Source organism: Eucyclogobius newberryi, unplaced genomic scaffold (assembly GCF_026437365.1).
Source record: "Eucyclogobius newberryi isolate DKJ021-1_F unplaced genomic scaffold, fEucNew1.0.hap1 SCAF_10, whole genome shotgun sequence".
NCBI lineage: Eukaryota > Metazoa > Chordata > Actinopteri > Gobiiformes > Gobiidae > Eucyclogobius > Eucyclogobius newberryi.
In genome coordinates, this window is record NW_027315724.1 from 5,514,619 (window position 1) to 5,531,898 (window position 17,280).

At 40.4% G+C, this 17,280-nt stretch overlaps 1 protein-coding gene across 1 annotated transcript in view; it reads right to left on the reverse strand.

The window, feature by feature from the left end:
* gbe1b (glucan (1,4-alpha-), branching enzyme 1b) overlaps nt 1-17,280 on the reverse strand; it is a 202,699-nt gene that overhangs the window by 90,352 nt on the left and 95,067 nt on the right. The window contains exons 8-10 of the mRNA XM_072460189.1: nt 15,740-15,855; nt 13,332-13,459; nt 8,927-9,025 (exon numbers count right to left, since the gene is read on the reverse strand). Of these exons, the coding sequence (XP_072316290.1) occupies nt 8,927-9,025; nt 13,332-13,459; nt 15,740-15,855 (343 nt within the window). The remainder of the gene's footprint in view (nt 1-8,926; nt 9,026-13,331; nt 13,460-15,739; nt 15,856-17,280) is intronic.

Here is a 17,280-nt window from a genome sequence, read left to right on the forward strand (position 1 = left end):
TTGGTGTAAAACAAATACACCACATTTCTCAACTTATGAGCAGTATGTCATTTGTAGCAGCATAGAACTATGGAGATTAATCATATTGTATACAATGGAATGTTGTTGTTTTTTTAAACTTATGTAATGTTATTAAGAGTTATATGAAAAACATTTCACGTTGCCAAATATAAAAAAGAGCCAGGTTTTTGCACGCGAGGCGTCTTCTCGGGTCGATGCTGGCAAATGTTTTTCTGGTCTTATGTTCAGAGACTAAATATGTATTTAAGCATCACAGGGACTTACAAGGTAAAACATGTTTAGTTTTGGGATTTAATGTCTGAGAATTCAATCATTTTTAAAGTTTCTGCACAATCAGAACAAGATGTGGGCCTCAGCATGCTCCTAGTCACCTCTTCATCCCCATAAGACAACCAACCATTTAGTATTTCATCAATTAAAACATCATTAAAAAAACATACTGTATATAAAAACATGTACTGTAAACAAATGTACTGTATACTAATGTTTGCAAATGACGGAATGCCAGTCTACTGTCCTAGTCTTGTTCTCTGTGAAGCTCTTTCTAATTCACACTAATCTAAGCCAGACTGGTGCAAAAGTCCACTTCCCTGCCTTCTCTCTCATCCCCCATTTCATGCTTACCTTTCCTGTCCAATAAAGCCTTCGGGCCAAAAAAAAAGAAAAGGAAAAAGTACTTGCACACGGATACAGCACTGGCGGCAGTATTCTGCACAAAGTGAAGCAGCAGCACTCTCAGGAGGCGGCTGCAGGATAATCCAGTGAAAGATGCACCCGTCCCAGTAGTTTGAGAGGAAGGTCAGATCGAGGACTATCTCACGGCCTCCTCTGTACACCAGAGTCATAGACATGATTAACACAGTCCAGCCGAGAGAAGGTCACACTCTGACTGACTTCTGCAGCCACAACATGAAAGGACCAGGTCTGCTGAATATGAACACATGGATGAGGAAGTGTCAGCACTAGGGATGCAGACCTAAACCCACGTTCAGGTTCAGGTCAAGATTCCAATCCAGAGGTTTAGGTTCAGGTCCGGACCTAATGAGTCCAGACCTGAACCCATACCATATTTGCATAATGTTATAACAACGTAACACAAGCTACTTGGCGAAATTAAGTTGAAGACACTTGAACAAGGACGACGATCAAACACAAGGCTTAACTGCAGACTGAAATAAACTCAACTTCTCTGGTTTATTCACTGTTTTTCACTTTAAACTTACAAATCACAAGCTACGAGCTAGCTGCTAAACTATAGCTTAACAGTTAACACACGTTCATGTGTTTCACTTGAGGAACAGTGACACTTGAGTCAGTCTCGGTCAAGGGTCAAAGCAGCGGTTTCATCTGATACTATGTTTTGCCTTTAGACACATTTCCATCTTTAATGTAAAATAACAGAGTTACAAAAACTAGCATAAAAGTCAACTAGAACCAATATAAAGCAATCAACTTAGCAGTATCAAAAGTAGAATATATAATAATCAAGATAATACATTACATTAGCAGCATTAAACACCAGACCATATTTAACAACTGTAGAATACAAATACAAAATACTATTACAAAATATAAACTGCAATTAATGAATGCAGCAATTTAGCAATATTACTTTGACTTGACTTAGTATTTACTTAATGCCAAATACATCACACCACAACATAACACTTAAGTTATTTCATTCATATTTACACCCAGACCAATGACCCAGACAAGACCACGCTGACCCCGCCCCTTTAACACACGGCCACACCCGCAGCACATTAACCATCACAACATCGCACGTGGCGGCCACAGCTAAAACCTAGTCAAATAAAGCCAGCGATCTTACCGGCTGTCACTTCAATGTTCACATGTGGATACACTCCTGTCTCACTGCAAATGATTTCATTCTTAGTTTAGTGGCATTATGAGCTGAACACCACAATGATTGATTAAAGCTTTTTAGGTACTTAATATTGAACTATAAACTGTGTTAATATTTTTGTTCAGTGTACATTATAGTGTTATTTATGAAATGAACATAAGAAAAATTTGTCAATAATACCAGTAATCCATCCCACCTCACAGGTGTGGCATATCAAGATAAGATGGCGTGAATATTGCACAAGTGTGCCTTGGACTGGCCGCATTAAAAGGCCAATATTCGGTTTTGCTTTATTGGGAGGGGCGTGGCTGGACATTGGCAGGACCTGGAACATACTGTCATTTATGGCAATCAGAGCACCCCAAACAGGCTCAATGGGTGAAATTTCCGGTGAGTTTGCCAGCCATGAAAGAATTGGGATGTTTTCAGCAGAATTGTGGAAGGAGCCTTGTATTACGGGGCCATACATTATCATGCTGCAACATGATGATGGGTGTGGATGAATGACACAACAACGGAAAGGGGAGTTACAATATTTATCTCGAGTCGAATAGCTTTTGAACATGAAGATAAAGATGGCAGATTCTTATTTGAAAAGGAGTTTACTCTTACTCCAAATGTTTACGCTCCAGGGAGCAATGTCACTTTCTATACGAATGTTAAAGACCTAAAAGAAGTAAAACGATTGTGATCGCCTTGGCCAAAAAGAACCAAAGCCAGAAAAAAGGACAAACTGAAAACTGTTGGAGGCTTACCACGCCAAGAAAACGAACCCTCGAGTGAGGAAGGAATTTAAAGAGACAAGATAACTATTTGACCTCACAGGAATACTTTTCCTTTTATTTACCAAACAAAGATTTTATGAGTGGATATACATTTTTAATATTATTAGCTTTGAACCTTAGAAAACAACAAAGCAGAATAATGTAATTCTAACCATATAAGACCAAACACAATCTTCACCTTCAAAATGTCTCTAACATTTCAGGAAAGTCCTGGAAAGTGATGGGTTCACCTCAGAGTTGTATAAAGCTTTAAAAGAAACACTTACCCGTTTGCTTTTAACAACTTTTAACTGGGCACATAAAAAGCTCAGATTCCTCCGTCTTGGAAAGAAGCCATCATATCTCTAATACTTAAAGGAGAAGATGGACTGGACTGTGCCTCATATAGACCCAGCTCCATCCTGAATGTGGACTATCGTGTACACACCTCAATTATGTCCAAAAGAATGGAACATTTACTCCCAAATTTAGTTCACAATCATCAGACAGGATTTATTAACAAACTACAAACCCAGGACAACAGAAGACGATCTTTACACATAATGACTCAAATACAAAAACAAGAAAGCAAAAGTAATAGTCGGACAAAAAGCCGCCACTTTATTCACACGTAATGAACCCTGCGGTTTATCCAAGGATGCAGCTTATTTACGGCCTCTAGCGGTGCTCTTATCATGGAAAACACACAAAGAAATAGATATGATGATCTGGCAGTCAAAGTAAATGGAGCTGCTGCACGTTAGCGTCCATGTATTGATTGGGAGATGTTAAAGTCGACAGGGTGAAGAATTGACTCAACACAAAAAAAGACGACAAAAGCTTTCAGCGATAACAAAAGTAGACACGAACTTGAAAAAAAAATCTTGAAGACTGCCCTTGCTTAAGGGCACAATGGCAGCCTGCGGTTCAGTCACATGACTTATAGTTCCAGTGTACAGCTACTCCAGGCAACAGTAAGAGTTTTCAGTGTGGGAACTTGCCAAAAACTGTGATAAAATGTGAATATATGAGTATATTTCTGTGATGTATTTTATCTGCATAATAGTGATATTTTATCTGCATCATTAGTCTGAGAGAAGAACGGGTGTGTGACAAACTGCATTTGTGAAGGGGTCGTAAAGATGGGCCAAAGAATGTTGCCCCGGGGGGGCATCTCTACGGAAAAATACCAAGTGCCTTGATGTGAGGCTGACCAATGAGAACTGTGACCCGCCTATTCCAGAATATCTAATAAGATCAACCAGCATGGGAAAAAACGGGGTGAGACGCGGGGGTGAGACGCAGGAGGGTCAGCCAGGCTCCTTACAACGGCTTGGCTGACACAGCCCAGCGTTTTCTCCCATGCATGCCATACAAATGTCTGATATTTCTGTGTCGTTTCATATTCTAAGTTGAATTGTGTTCTCAATGTGTTAAGGAATAGCATCGGTGTGTCTCCTCCCAAGGACATTTTCTGATTCCATGACAAAAACACCTGTGGAAACCCATGGATACCAATTTTGTTTGCATGATGAGAAATCAGGACCGTTGCCATGGTGATGAACAGTTTAAATAGTCTATGCTTTTAATGGAAAATGTTCTCAAAATGTTGCATATAACAAGATGCTAAAACTCCTGATTGCTGTAGGCATGACAAATGGGCAGAATGACAAAAAGAAAAACAAAATTTTGTTGCAGAAACTTCTGAAAATTAATTTAATGCGGTAATAAATTCTGCAAGCCAAGTCGACATAGTGCCACTGAAATCAAGTCAGCAACTCTCACAAACTTGGGCCTAATTGTAAGAAGTTGGCATAAAGTAAAATCATAATAAGAATGACATTTCAATTAAAACTGAATTTTGGCTCAATTTGAGCCAGTTATGAATTGGAAACTTGACTTACAGTGAGCTGGCGTACATAACAATGCAGGCACAATTTTGCCCTGAAAGAAAAGTAATACACGGTGTGAATATACAATATTTTATATAAACATAAACTTATTCATTTTGTACATTTAGACTTTTTAAATACATGATAAAATTAGATTAAATATGGGGGGAATTACGGGGGGTAATACTTGGATGGGGGGGACTGCATGTGGGGGGGACTGGTAATACTTGGATGGGGGGGACTGCATGTGGGGGGACTGGTAATACTTGGATGAGAGGACTGGTTAATACCTTCGGTTCGGACTTGTGAACCCTATTCCCAACCCTAACCTAACCCTAACCCCTTCGGACTTGTGAACCTTCGGACTTGTGAACCTTCGGACTTGTGAACCTTCGGACTTGTGAACCTTCGGACTTGTGAACCTTCGGACTTGTAGTGACCGCTGAAACAAATAGAACAGAACAGAATAGGACTGTTGTCGTGTCCTTGGACAAAACACTTCACCCAAATTGCCAAGTATGAATCTGGTGTGTGTAAATGTTTGGTGGGGGTGGGAGAGGGCACACTGCCCCAGGGCTGCTGTGGCTACATTAGTAGCTTACTACCACAGTAGTTGTGGTACCACAACGCTTTTTTTTTTTGCCATTTTGAGTTAATAATGCAGCACCTTTCTTATAAAAGGTCTTTTTCTATGTGTTTTAGAGTCTTTATAGTCCAGATAACAATTGCAAGGATCAAAATACATTATCGTTTATTGTCGACTAGTCACAATTAGTCAATACATAGTTGCAGTTGATACATCGTTGCAGCTTAGAGGACACGTAATATGCAAAGATTAGCTTTCAACCATGTTATTACATTGTTTCTCCATTGTCCTCAACAAAAAACATTTAGTGGTTGCACTCCAAAAATTACTGGCATGAGTTCTGCAAAAAAAGTTCACCTAATTGTATTCCCAAGAACCTGTCACACTCCCACTGTGATACCTGAAGCTCATCCCCCCGACTGACCTTCACTCCCAGACTCTCTGGACTCTCTGGACTCTTCTGCGCCCGTCTGCTGAGGCTGCACACTGACAGTGGAGGGACAAGCGCTCTTATTTACACACACACACACTTTGAAGTAGACACCAAAGAGGCCAGCGGAATTGTGATTTATGTTGTAATCCCGACGGAAAACTTTGAAAAGCCTGCATCAAAACACTAGGCTCGACCAAGGCAGCGAAATAGCCACATCATATGGGCACTCCAGACTTTCACGTCAGATGGCGGCGCTGATATGAACAATGTTTTCCCATTGAGGGCCATTAAGTCCTCAGTGGCAGTGGCAGTTTTGGCTGTAGAGGCCGGATAAAGCATGCTTCAGCGGTTGTTATGGAAGAGCGTGGAGCATTTGGAGCCCAGTGGAGTTTGAAGCATCAGGCCTGGTAGTGTGCTGAGCAGTGGTGACACATTTGCCAGTAATCATTAGCGACACAAGTGGTACTTTACCTATGGAGAGCTCATCAAAAGTTTTGTTGAAACACTTATAAACATGTAAACCAAAAACTTTTATGCACAAATGCAATACGTGAATAGTTTAGGTTGTTTGAGGTTGATGGGGAAGCACATCTAATCATCATAGTGATCTTGAATGAGGGTTATAGTATACATATAAAACTATGAAATAAAAATCATATCAAGTATCAAAATACAAGTTTAATGCCGACTTTATGCAACAATAACCAAAATATTTGTATTGTCAAAAGGCTTATAATAATGTCGTGGGGTGTCACAAAATAGAGCCCGAAATAAAATAAAAAACAGCATTTGCCCTGATTCATATCTTAATATTTAACAAACTGATTTGTTAGAAAATTAAACAATTAAATCACCATTGATGAATAACCAGGATAACCAACATTTAAACGCTTTTTTTAAAAGCAGAGGGAACAACATAGACCATGATTCTTGGCTCCATTTCAGTGCAGACAACATGAAGACATAACGGTTATTAAAATGATTCGCACCAAAGGCTTGTCTGGGAATTTAAAAGAAAATTGTAAGTTTAGTTACTTTAATAGAACCCTGTGTGTACGCTCCATTCCTGATATAAAGATTATTGTAAAACTGTTCAGGAACAGACCCACTTAGTCCTATTTATTTAAATCCAGCATCAATTCTAGGGCTGCACAATATAACGCAACGGTATCAATATTGCAATTTTAGCTAAAGCAATTAGTTATCACAAAAAACTAAATATGTATTAGAATAGACCCAAGGGTCACCAGCTCACACAGTACAGTTTATCATGAAAATGTTAAAAAAGGCTGATTTTAGTCTAAATTACAACTGCACTAAGGCATGGACATAATGATTTACTCTAACTGAAATGATTGTTAAAAAGTATTCAAATATTGCAAATTATATAGATATTGCGGTATAGCCACTTCACATAACACAATCACTTCTAATTTTGTGCCAGCCTAATCAATACCTGTCCAAATGTGTATCTAGTATTGATTGGATAAGTGTGTATGGATGTTTTTGTTGAATCAGAACAGAAGACTTGAGGTCAAAAAGTGAAAAATTGCCACTCAAAGTTACCTGCAATGCCGACTTTATCACAATCAAAAGTTACTGAAGGGCATTTAAGTTTTAACGATACACTTTCATCACTCTGAAGACGTTCCTAATACAACAGCTCTGTACTATAATGGAAAATGGTATGTATTGGTAAAAACTTTCAGATGGAGGTCACTGTATAGATAATCTCTTCTCGCATAACGAACGTCAAATCTCTCCGAAACATTAGCGTCTGAAGGAGGAATCAAAGTGAAATGTAAAAGGTGACTGTTTGCCTATTCAAAAGCGCCACTTTAGAAAATAACGTCTTAAAAGTATTTTCCGTCTGGATCGGCGACGAGACGACCTCCGCGTTAACATTATCAAAGCTCATGGTTCCGCCTCTCTGCTGTCTGAAAGCATGCTCCCTTCAAAGACTGTTGGTAATTACAGATCCAACACAAAAAACACAGTGGCATAAAGGAGTGCGCGCCAAACGCCTTTCCCCCCCACTAACAATTATGTCCTTCCATGGTTTTTCTCAGATGTGCATTTGAAGGGGTGAAGAATGCCCTCGCCGTTTCGCACAGCAGGTAGGATTAAGGAGGCAAAAGAAACTAAATTAGATGGGTGAAAAAAGTAACAAAGAAATGTTGCATTGGATAAAAGCGTTGAAGGTGAAACGGAGCAGAATTCTTCACACATGAGGAAACTTGAGGCTGCTTTCCATAACAAGCAAAGAAATCCGACAAATTCATGCGGAGACGAGGGAATCTCTGCCCGGCATCGGGATTGGAATGGGAGAAGTGCACAGTGACAAGGCAAGAGTTGATCAAATGAGATAATTCCAGCCGTTCACAGGATTTCCCACTTTAGTCTAAAAACATATTCAAATTAATTCTTACAAAAATAGACTTAAGCATTAGGATTGTTATAATTGCTATTACTGTATGACAAATGTGTACTATTCAGTTCAATGAGGGATCTACAAGTCGCGTTGCAAAAATATTTGAGTTTTGTTATACCAACCTGGGTACCAAAAATAAATTAAAAACACCTTCACGGAAAGAAAAAATAAACAACCATTTTAATATCTGCTGAGCCATTTCCCTCCCGTTTACATTGTTTTACTTGTATACTATGTATCGTTCCAGTAGTAGTTTTATTATAGCTTGAGTATGATCTGTGCTGTGTTTTTATTGTGGATATTTATTGGAGCTGCAGCAACTGAATCATTTCCCTTTAGGATCAAATCAAGTATTCGGATTCTGATTCCTGAAGTTGGAAAGGCGTAGTCAGACTTGGCCTAACCCCCTGAACTATGCCATAGTTGTATCTTTAGACTGCACTACTGCATATCTGATTTATAAATAACTGCTATTTCTTTGGTAGGAAAACAGTAAAAACAATAGAACTACTCCACCTGCACGCTTCAAACTTTGTTCAAAAATAAATAAATACTCCTCCCGTTATGACTCCGTACATCACTCCATCTTTCTCCACTCCTGGACAACACAGGTGTCAGATCTCAGCGTCATTCTAGCACTAAACAACTTTTTTACACTTGAAAGCGCTTTTCTTAAAAGGCTCCCACAACCTTAGTGCTGGGCTCAGCTGTTCGAGCGCACCACTAGAGTTTAGCGCTTCCCCGACCGCGCTCTGGTCTTTTATCCGCGTTGAAAGCGAAAAAAAGAAGAGAACACTGGGGCTGCCTTTCCCGTTCTTCTGTGTGCAGTTCACGCTGGAGTTTGAGAGCATTTGAAGACCCCAGTGTGCAGCCCGGGCCCTCGTATAAAAGCCCAAGGAGAGTGCGGTGCAGCAGGACTAAAATGGTCTTACCTGGATCCACTTGTCGGGGATCGCCATGGCCAGGCGGTAATCAAAGCCCAGCCCCCCCTCCTCCACGCTGCGGCACAGGGCGGGCATCCCCGACACGTCCTGCGGCGCACAAGACGGAGCACGTTTTACAATACACACCAGGAGATAGTCTAGAGCAGGCATGTCCAAACTAGGGCCCGGGGGCCAAATGCGGCCCTCAAACCAATTATTGTTGGCCCTCCAGCTTCCTGCTATGTCGGCCCAAACAACAAAAATAACTTTTTACTGTGAAATTGGGAAAATTCAGGAATATTGATGTTATACCAACCTAATATTAATATTCTAGTTCTAGTTTGAATGATTCACTTTGTCATTCAACAAATTCGTTTGTGGCCCTTTGCCCCGTTTAAGTGTCAAAATGCAGCCCTTGGTGAAAAAAAAGTTTGGACACCCCTGGTCTAGAGTAAACAGAAAAAGACCCACAGTTCACAATTTTGGCCTCCCAAATGTTTATTTCTTTTATAATATTTTTGGGAAAACATCTTCTCGAGCGCTGTAAATCACCAGCACACAGTAAACACATTTCCCACTTTTAAGTTTTAGAGAAGTCAGCAGTGATTGACAGTTTCGTGTGTTTCAAACAGGGCCAGCCCAAGCCTTCAGGGGGCCCCAAGCGCAAAAAAATTTGGGGGCCCCTCACCACGTCATCAGAATCAGTTTTATTGCCATTGTCAGTAAACAATTCACATATGGGAACTTTCTTCAACGCAAACAAAGCGCACCAAAACGCGAGGGGTATTCCGCTGACATCACCTCTACTCCCTGAACAAATAACACACGTCCCAGATATGTTTTTGGGTGTATTTGTGGGCGTTAAAGGTCTACAGCCACATTAGCACATTAGCAGTTTAAATTAATGAACAGGGGGGTCTGGGGGCCCTCCCCCAGAGATTTTCAGACCTTTTTTGGGTCTTCTGGTGCATTTTAATGTGGTCCAGCCGGCTAAAGTAAGAGTAAAATGTTGAGGTTGTAATGCTATAAAATGATGATGTGATGAAACTGTGCCAGGAGAAAATGATTAAAGCCAGTTATTAATACATTAGTGTACTTAATTACTCAATACAATATTGGCTATGAAAATAATTATGATCAAATTGATTCATTTTAACTGAAAATGTAAAATTAATAGTTATCCTTACTAATTTATCTTTTACTGCTCCCAACTGTTCCTTCTTGCTAAAGTGACAAAACAAGTTATATTAAATTAAACAAATGGCATAAGCATTGCTTGATTAACAATTAACACTGATAAAACAGTGCAAACATGTTATTCCCAGAGAATGAACAGAACTAGAAGTGAAGGTCCAAATCTAGCTATAGTGAAGAGACTGCGTTTCTGCAGCTTTGCCACATTTATATAAACATATATAGTATTATTCTATAACAGACGTAATCATAATATGTCTGGTTATTTTTCACTATCAATTTATTATAATTTATAACAAATAGTCTAATGATGCTTTTTAAATAAATTGAAATGTTTTATTGCTCTATTAAAAGTGAATTAGAATATAAATGTTTGTTCTGATCTGAACATCACACACTGGACATGAAACAATGCTGCGATGTGATTGGCTGATGGACCTTACACGCATAAACCTTTACGTTCCTCTTATTCCACGTTAAGAAGTCAAAGTAAAACAGACATCACGAGTCACGATTGATCTCACACATGGTGATGTGAGAGAGAGGGACGCAAACTCAAACCCGCTCATCTCTGACTGAGGCTGCACAGGGGCCTGGGACAGGGGCCCGGGACAGGGGCCCGGGACAGGGGCCGCACACTGTTCACTCCAAAGTCTCACGTCAGAGGGTCTGGACGAGACGGCGCTCGTCCGGACCGGATCTCCGCCTCTTAGTGACCCGGGGCATAGAGGCCCCTCACCGGCCTCACCTGCAGCTCACACTCCCGGGCTGGTGTAAATGTGAAGCTTATTCTCTTTCATTCACACATATTATTGTGCGCGGGGCAGAGCTCTCGTCGCCTCCAGCCTGAGCAAACTAACGTGACAGAATCGTGTTGTTTCAAACAGCAGCATTAACCGTCTATTTGTAAGAGAAGTTCAATACCTGGAGAGTGTTGTTGAGTTTGCAGTTTCTTTACATCGTCAAGAAGTTTCTTCTTTCGTTTTTCGGCATCGGGGGGATATATTCCTCTGGACATGAGGACCACATTCTGTTGTGTTTATGTTTTGCTCTCGTTCTGCTCGCGCACAATGAAGTTGACCAATCAGCGCAGGTTTGGTGTCTTGGTTGCCAGATTGTCATTACAAATAAATGCGGTTTGTGCGTTATATGTTACCGCTGTGTGCGCTGCCGCGCCAGCAGCGCTACTACACTAGTGGCGCACGCTGCGCTTGCACTTCGCATAAGAGGGGTTGCCAGATTGGGGGCCCTATTAACGCCTCGGGGCCCTACGCGGCTGCTTAGTTCGCTTATAGGCTGGGCCGGCCCTGGTTCCAAAGAATGACGGACGATAGAAAGCGCTGCTGCGTTGTTGTCACGCAGTCCCAGCATGCACCAGCAAACTCCACTCTGGCAGGTGAATTAACACGGAGACTAACCGCCTCGGCCGAAATGAACAGACTTAATGGGAGTGTCAGAGGTTGTGTAGTTGTCCAAATGATCGAGGGCGGAGGAAAGACGGAGCATTTGACTGTTTTTACCAAGCTCCAGATCCAAAGCAGCAAAGTGTATTTCTGCATTGGTTTTTATTTGGTGAATGATTTGAACATCGACTCATAACGGTTCAAAAACGTCATTAAGGTGGTGTATTGGCAATTAGTCTATTCATTTGACTAAGGGAGTTTGAACAGAAACGATCCAAACACCTAGCATATGGACTGGTTATGCATGTGGATTATGCTTCAGAATAGATCACATTACTTTCACGGTCAACATTAGAAAACATTTCATATACAGGGCTTTATAAAGTATATTTGTTACTAACATCTCCTGGGATGATGATTGAAGGTATAGAGTGAATCAGATGTCCACATATTGCAGATTTAGGGCGCGATCTAAGCTCTTTAAATGAACACTCGTCCCAGATAAGGGTCTCTAATGCTTCATCTGATTAGTTCTTAAGATGTTTTGTTATTTACAGCTTTATTCGATGACAAAGATAAACTGCAAATGCAAAACTGCAAATCTTATTGGTGAAGAGTTGTGATCTGAGATGGCCTGTCTGAGCAGTGAGTGTTGTAAATGTGACCATTTTGATGCTACGTTTCTTTAGTTCACTTCAGTTAGCTCTTAGCTCGTGAAATGCTAACATAACATAGTAAACATTGCCCGTGTTCTCTTATTGGCTCCAAAGAGATTATGGCTTTATCTGTGTTTACTGGACTGACAAAAATACATACCAGGCAAAGCAATAACGATAATAAAAGGCAAGCATTAGAAAAGCTACACAGTGTAATTTTAAGTTAATTTACTTTACTAAAGGAAACCCAACTTTGTGTACACCAAAAGCACAGAGGATTGTGATGCCACAGTTTAAAGATTCACCTGGGGCTCTCTCCTGTAGACGGGCTGAACAGAACGACAGCTCATTTCCTCTGTCATGAGCACCAATTACACCTGTGAGTCGTAAGTAAGTCATGTTTCACTAATGGGAGCTGTGGCCCCTGTCTGCTGTGAACATGCCTGCCTCACCCTGCCCATTTTCTTCATCAACACAAACAAGCGTTTACCGTTTAGCATTCCTTATTCAACCACAACATTGGTTTTGTCCTGAAACTAACGGTGTCATAGGGCTACACCATACAATGCAATTTGAGCCGGCCAATTATCAGACTGCAAAGGTTGCAATTATTTAGATTATAGAATGTCCTCTGCAAAGTACAAAATATATATTTTTTTATATCTTGTTCCTGTAGTTTAGACTCCTACAAAGATGGGATTCTTGTATTACTGTAGATTACTGAAGTTCAGATTTAGGACTTCAAATGTTGAAGGTTATTGATTGGAGGCTTCTAGATATTTACAATCCAAGGGTATTCTTATCATTTTTTCACATTTGGATTTAATAATTCCGCTGCACTTGTTACAAAAGGTCTTTTTGCATGTGTCTGTTTAGTCCATAGTATTACGATTATACAAAATATAACTAGCCACAACTTGCAGCTCTACTACAGTAAGGCACTACACTTATAATATGTTGCCACACCAAGTTACAGGCCAGATCTGTGGAGAGCCAAACCTGCTTTTAGTAAGAATGCATTGTTTTTCAAGGTATTTTTAGCAACAAGATGCCTGTAATTGAATAAATGAACGATAGATACAAGACGAGCACGTTGCAAACCCCCCACAGAATAGTTGTGAACTTAATGGGTCAATGGTTTACTGCAATACAAGCTCTTACCTCTGCCACAGTGATGCAGTGTGGGTAAAGTGTGTGCACAATGTGGTTAGCCAGCATTAGGTAAACCAGAGAGTCTTCATCCACCTGTAGGCCAAAGTACTCGCTGTAGTCTCCGGAGAAGCCCGAGCCTGAGGAGTAAACAGCCACAATTTCAACTCCTAATCCTCCGCTCATCCTCTTTGAGTGCTCCTCTTTCACTTGGTATATATTTATATATTTTTGGGCTTTTCTGAGTAGTCCCAAGAGCAGAGCAGAGCATAGCGCTGTTGGTGGTAGCTAACCTGAACCATAACATTTGTGAGAGGTTTATTTTCAATTTTGTACTGAGGGCGAACTGCAAAAACACACTGAAGCCTGATGTGTGAAGAATAAACGTAAGTGTTTGACTCCAATAAAGTAAAGAAAAAAAACATTCACTCAAAAGGAGCAGACTGTCGAGATAACTTATGTTACATTTAGTGTGATTTGTTTTAAATGATCCTGAACCAAATGTTTTTGAACATCTGTGCAAACATTCATAAAAAAGTGATCAGATTGTTGTCAGCCGTTTATTCAGACAAGAAAGACTTAAACTAAGCTAATAAAATGGATTCTTCTGGCTAGCAAGATTTTGGGTACTGAATGTTTTGACCAGAACGATAAAGCTTAACATATACTGTATAATGTATACTACAACTGAATACATAACATTGCATGTGAGAGGTGGGCTAAAATTAAATGTATCCATTTAAATTGTTTTACATTTTGCGTCAGTTATAACATTCACTGCTTAATGATAATATAAATGGCTTGTCGAAGCCAGACTGCACTCATTATTCATTCAGTCCACACAGTAGTGGTGAGCCATTTCTGTAGCCACAGCTGCCCTGGAATATTTCAATTCAATTTATTTTTGTATCGCCCAAAATCACAACAGCAGTTGCCTTGAAGGGCGACAGTGAAAAACAGATTCAAAAATACACAATTCATTTTCTCAAAAAAAATACTTACTAGGGAAAGAAATAAACATGTCCGGAACCTGTTGTTGTAGTAGTAGGGAGGAGGAGGAGGAGGAGGTGGTGGTGGTGGTGGTGGTAGTACAGATACAGTGTTTATCTGGTAGTCTACAAGTGTTTACATGCTTTTCTTCTTTTAGATGTCAGCAGCCATCCAAATATTGGCAGTTGTACATTTTTCTATGCATTACAATAGCAGCTCTTTCACTTTGTCTGTGCTTCAGGGAGCAGAGTTCCTTACTCGTCACCACAGACACTGCTAAAATGACAAATGTTGGCAATGTGGGTAGATTGTGTTGCATAAAGACACAACGTAGAACTTGGTCCAAGAGGTCTGTCCTCAGAGCATTCTTCCACCAACCCAAAAATCAAACCTCTGTGCCACTGTTACCCCAATAATGATGACGTGGAAACTTTTATTGATTTGACATTTGTGATGAATCCAATCGTAGGTCCTGATTCTTGAATCGTTACAGCCCTAATTCTTTCTATTTTATGTGAGCTTTTACAGACTTTTTAAATACATTATCAACCAAATGAAGGTTGAAATATGGTGAGTGAAGGCTTCTAGATAGAGAAGATCTACAATGTGTGTTAGTGCTACAATACATTGCGATTCTTATATGTGACGATATGCATTGTTCTCGAGCGGTCTCAAATTTGAGAGCTACGCACTGAGAAACAAGACTAAAATGGCAGCGCAGTCTTGTCCTGACAGTCTGCTGAGCGCACCTTGTATCCGCGCTGCATCTGTGCCAATATCCCCCAGACAAATGAGAGCATCCACTTACTATCTCCTCTCAAACATGCTTGTTTTCGAGCAGCAAGCACGACACTGTCAGAAACTATTTGCTGTGCTTCAAACCTGCTCTGTGTTTGTGTGAGAGGGAAGCTTTGAGCGAGTGGGGCCGGGCGCCGCACACACACGTCCACTGAGGGACTGAGCGCTGCACCTGGTCAGAGCGTGTGCACAAATAAAAGGTGGTTTACAGCGTAGTGCTTTTCCAACAAGTAAATCTGACTAATAATTTCATCAACTGCTGTAAAGACACAGAAACACTTTTTATTTGTATGCAATAAAGAAGCTCAGGTGGAATATGATAAGCACAGGCTAAATGTAATCAAGCAGACTTAACCTAAGACGGAGATTTGAGTACAAAATAAGAGCGACTTTATTAAGCTCTCTATGAAATAAAAACAAATATAATAAACTAAATTAGCCAACAGCTGTAAAATTTACATATTTACAATAATAATTAGAAGAAAAAAATAATTATTTATTATGTCACCAAAGTGGGAATAATGAGATGATGGGTCCTGAATCGTTACACAACAATAATTGTGTTGTTTCTCCACACAATGATCATACCACACAAATGTTACCACTACTAATGAGGTGGAGGTGCTTCTTACCGATCCCGTGATGGTGGTAGAGCATCGAGGTGACTCCATCAAACCTGAAGCCGTCAAAGCAGTACTCTTCCATCCACCAGCGCAGATTAGACAGGAGGAAACGCTGCACCTCCCAGCTGCAAACACAAACACACACACACACACACACACACACACAGAAACACACACACACAGGACGACAAGGTCAGAACAACAACAAGCTGTGCATTATTCACACATCTCATCACGTACTTCGGGCCTTGGGAGATTAATTTTCAACGCCACAGGACATCCGCACACAGTACTCTCCCCAAACCCCATTATGATCCAGGCAGGAGTGACAGGAGATGACATTTTCATTAACTGTTCCACGCAAGGGTCACGAGTTGTGCTTCCATGTGATATTACATATTAGGCGAAAATTGAAATTTGGAAATGTCACAAAGAGAGAAAAAAGAAAAGAAATGAGATACTCTTTCATTAAAAAAAGAAAAATGACTCCAATCGCCCTAACTTGAGATGGCACAGGAGACATAATGTGCTTCATGATGGAGTGAGATGGAGAAGAATCGTCTGGTAAAGGAATATCAACCAATTAGAAAAAGCTTCAGTTGTAGTCATCTGGACTCAGTTTGAAAAAATAGACGTTTCGACTCTCATCCAAGAGTCATTGTCAATAACAGAATTTAGGTCGAGAACTCCGATATTAATACTGTTCTGTGGTAAGACCCGCCCATTGGGAGGAGCCTTCCTGAAGTAGAAAGAGTTGTTTGTTTCAACAGAAACTCCCCCTTGTATCTACCGAGCCTATTCAGAATCTTAATGGGCTATTAGAAACCTCTTTGTCTTTGTGAGACCCTGGCTCAACCACCCTGAGTACCTGATTAGCATCTGAATGTCCTCTACCTTTCCAGGGGTTCAGTAACCCATTATAAATAACAGGAAGATTAAACCTAAGCCCTCCATTTCTGTTTAAAGAAGGTCTTTCTTTTTTAACAAAAATAGCTTCCTTGACTCCTCTTTCAAACCATCTTTTCTCCTGCTTAAAACCTTCACCTCACCGTCTTCAAACGAGTGATTAGAGGCTTCAAGATGGAGATGCACGGCGCTCTGAGGTCCTGAACTAGTATTTCTTCTGTGCTGATAAAGCCTCTTGTGTAGAGGCTGTTTTGTCTCACCTATGTAACGTTCTTTACAGCTTTCTTCACTGCATTGGATCGAATAAACTACATTGCTCTGTTTTTGAGTCGGCAACTTGTCCTTAGGGTGAACCAGTTGTCTTAAAGTGTTTCCTGGTTTAAAATAAACAGGGACTTCGTGTTGTCTAAAAATTCTCTGCAGTTTTTCCGAGAGGCCAGACACATAAGGGATAGAGACACCCTTCCTTCTCTGTTCAGAAGACGAATGAGGGATTACACCGACAAATATCAACCAAGGTAGACTTACATGACACATGTTATGCTAAATAGATTTTTTAAAGCTTTTAACCCCATTGTTGCCTCATCAAAAACATAGCTGGAGTTATATTTAGCTTCATTCACTCTTGTTTGATGAATCTTGTT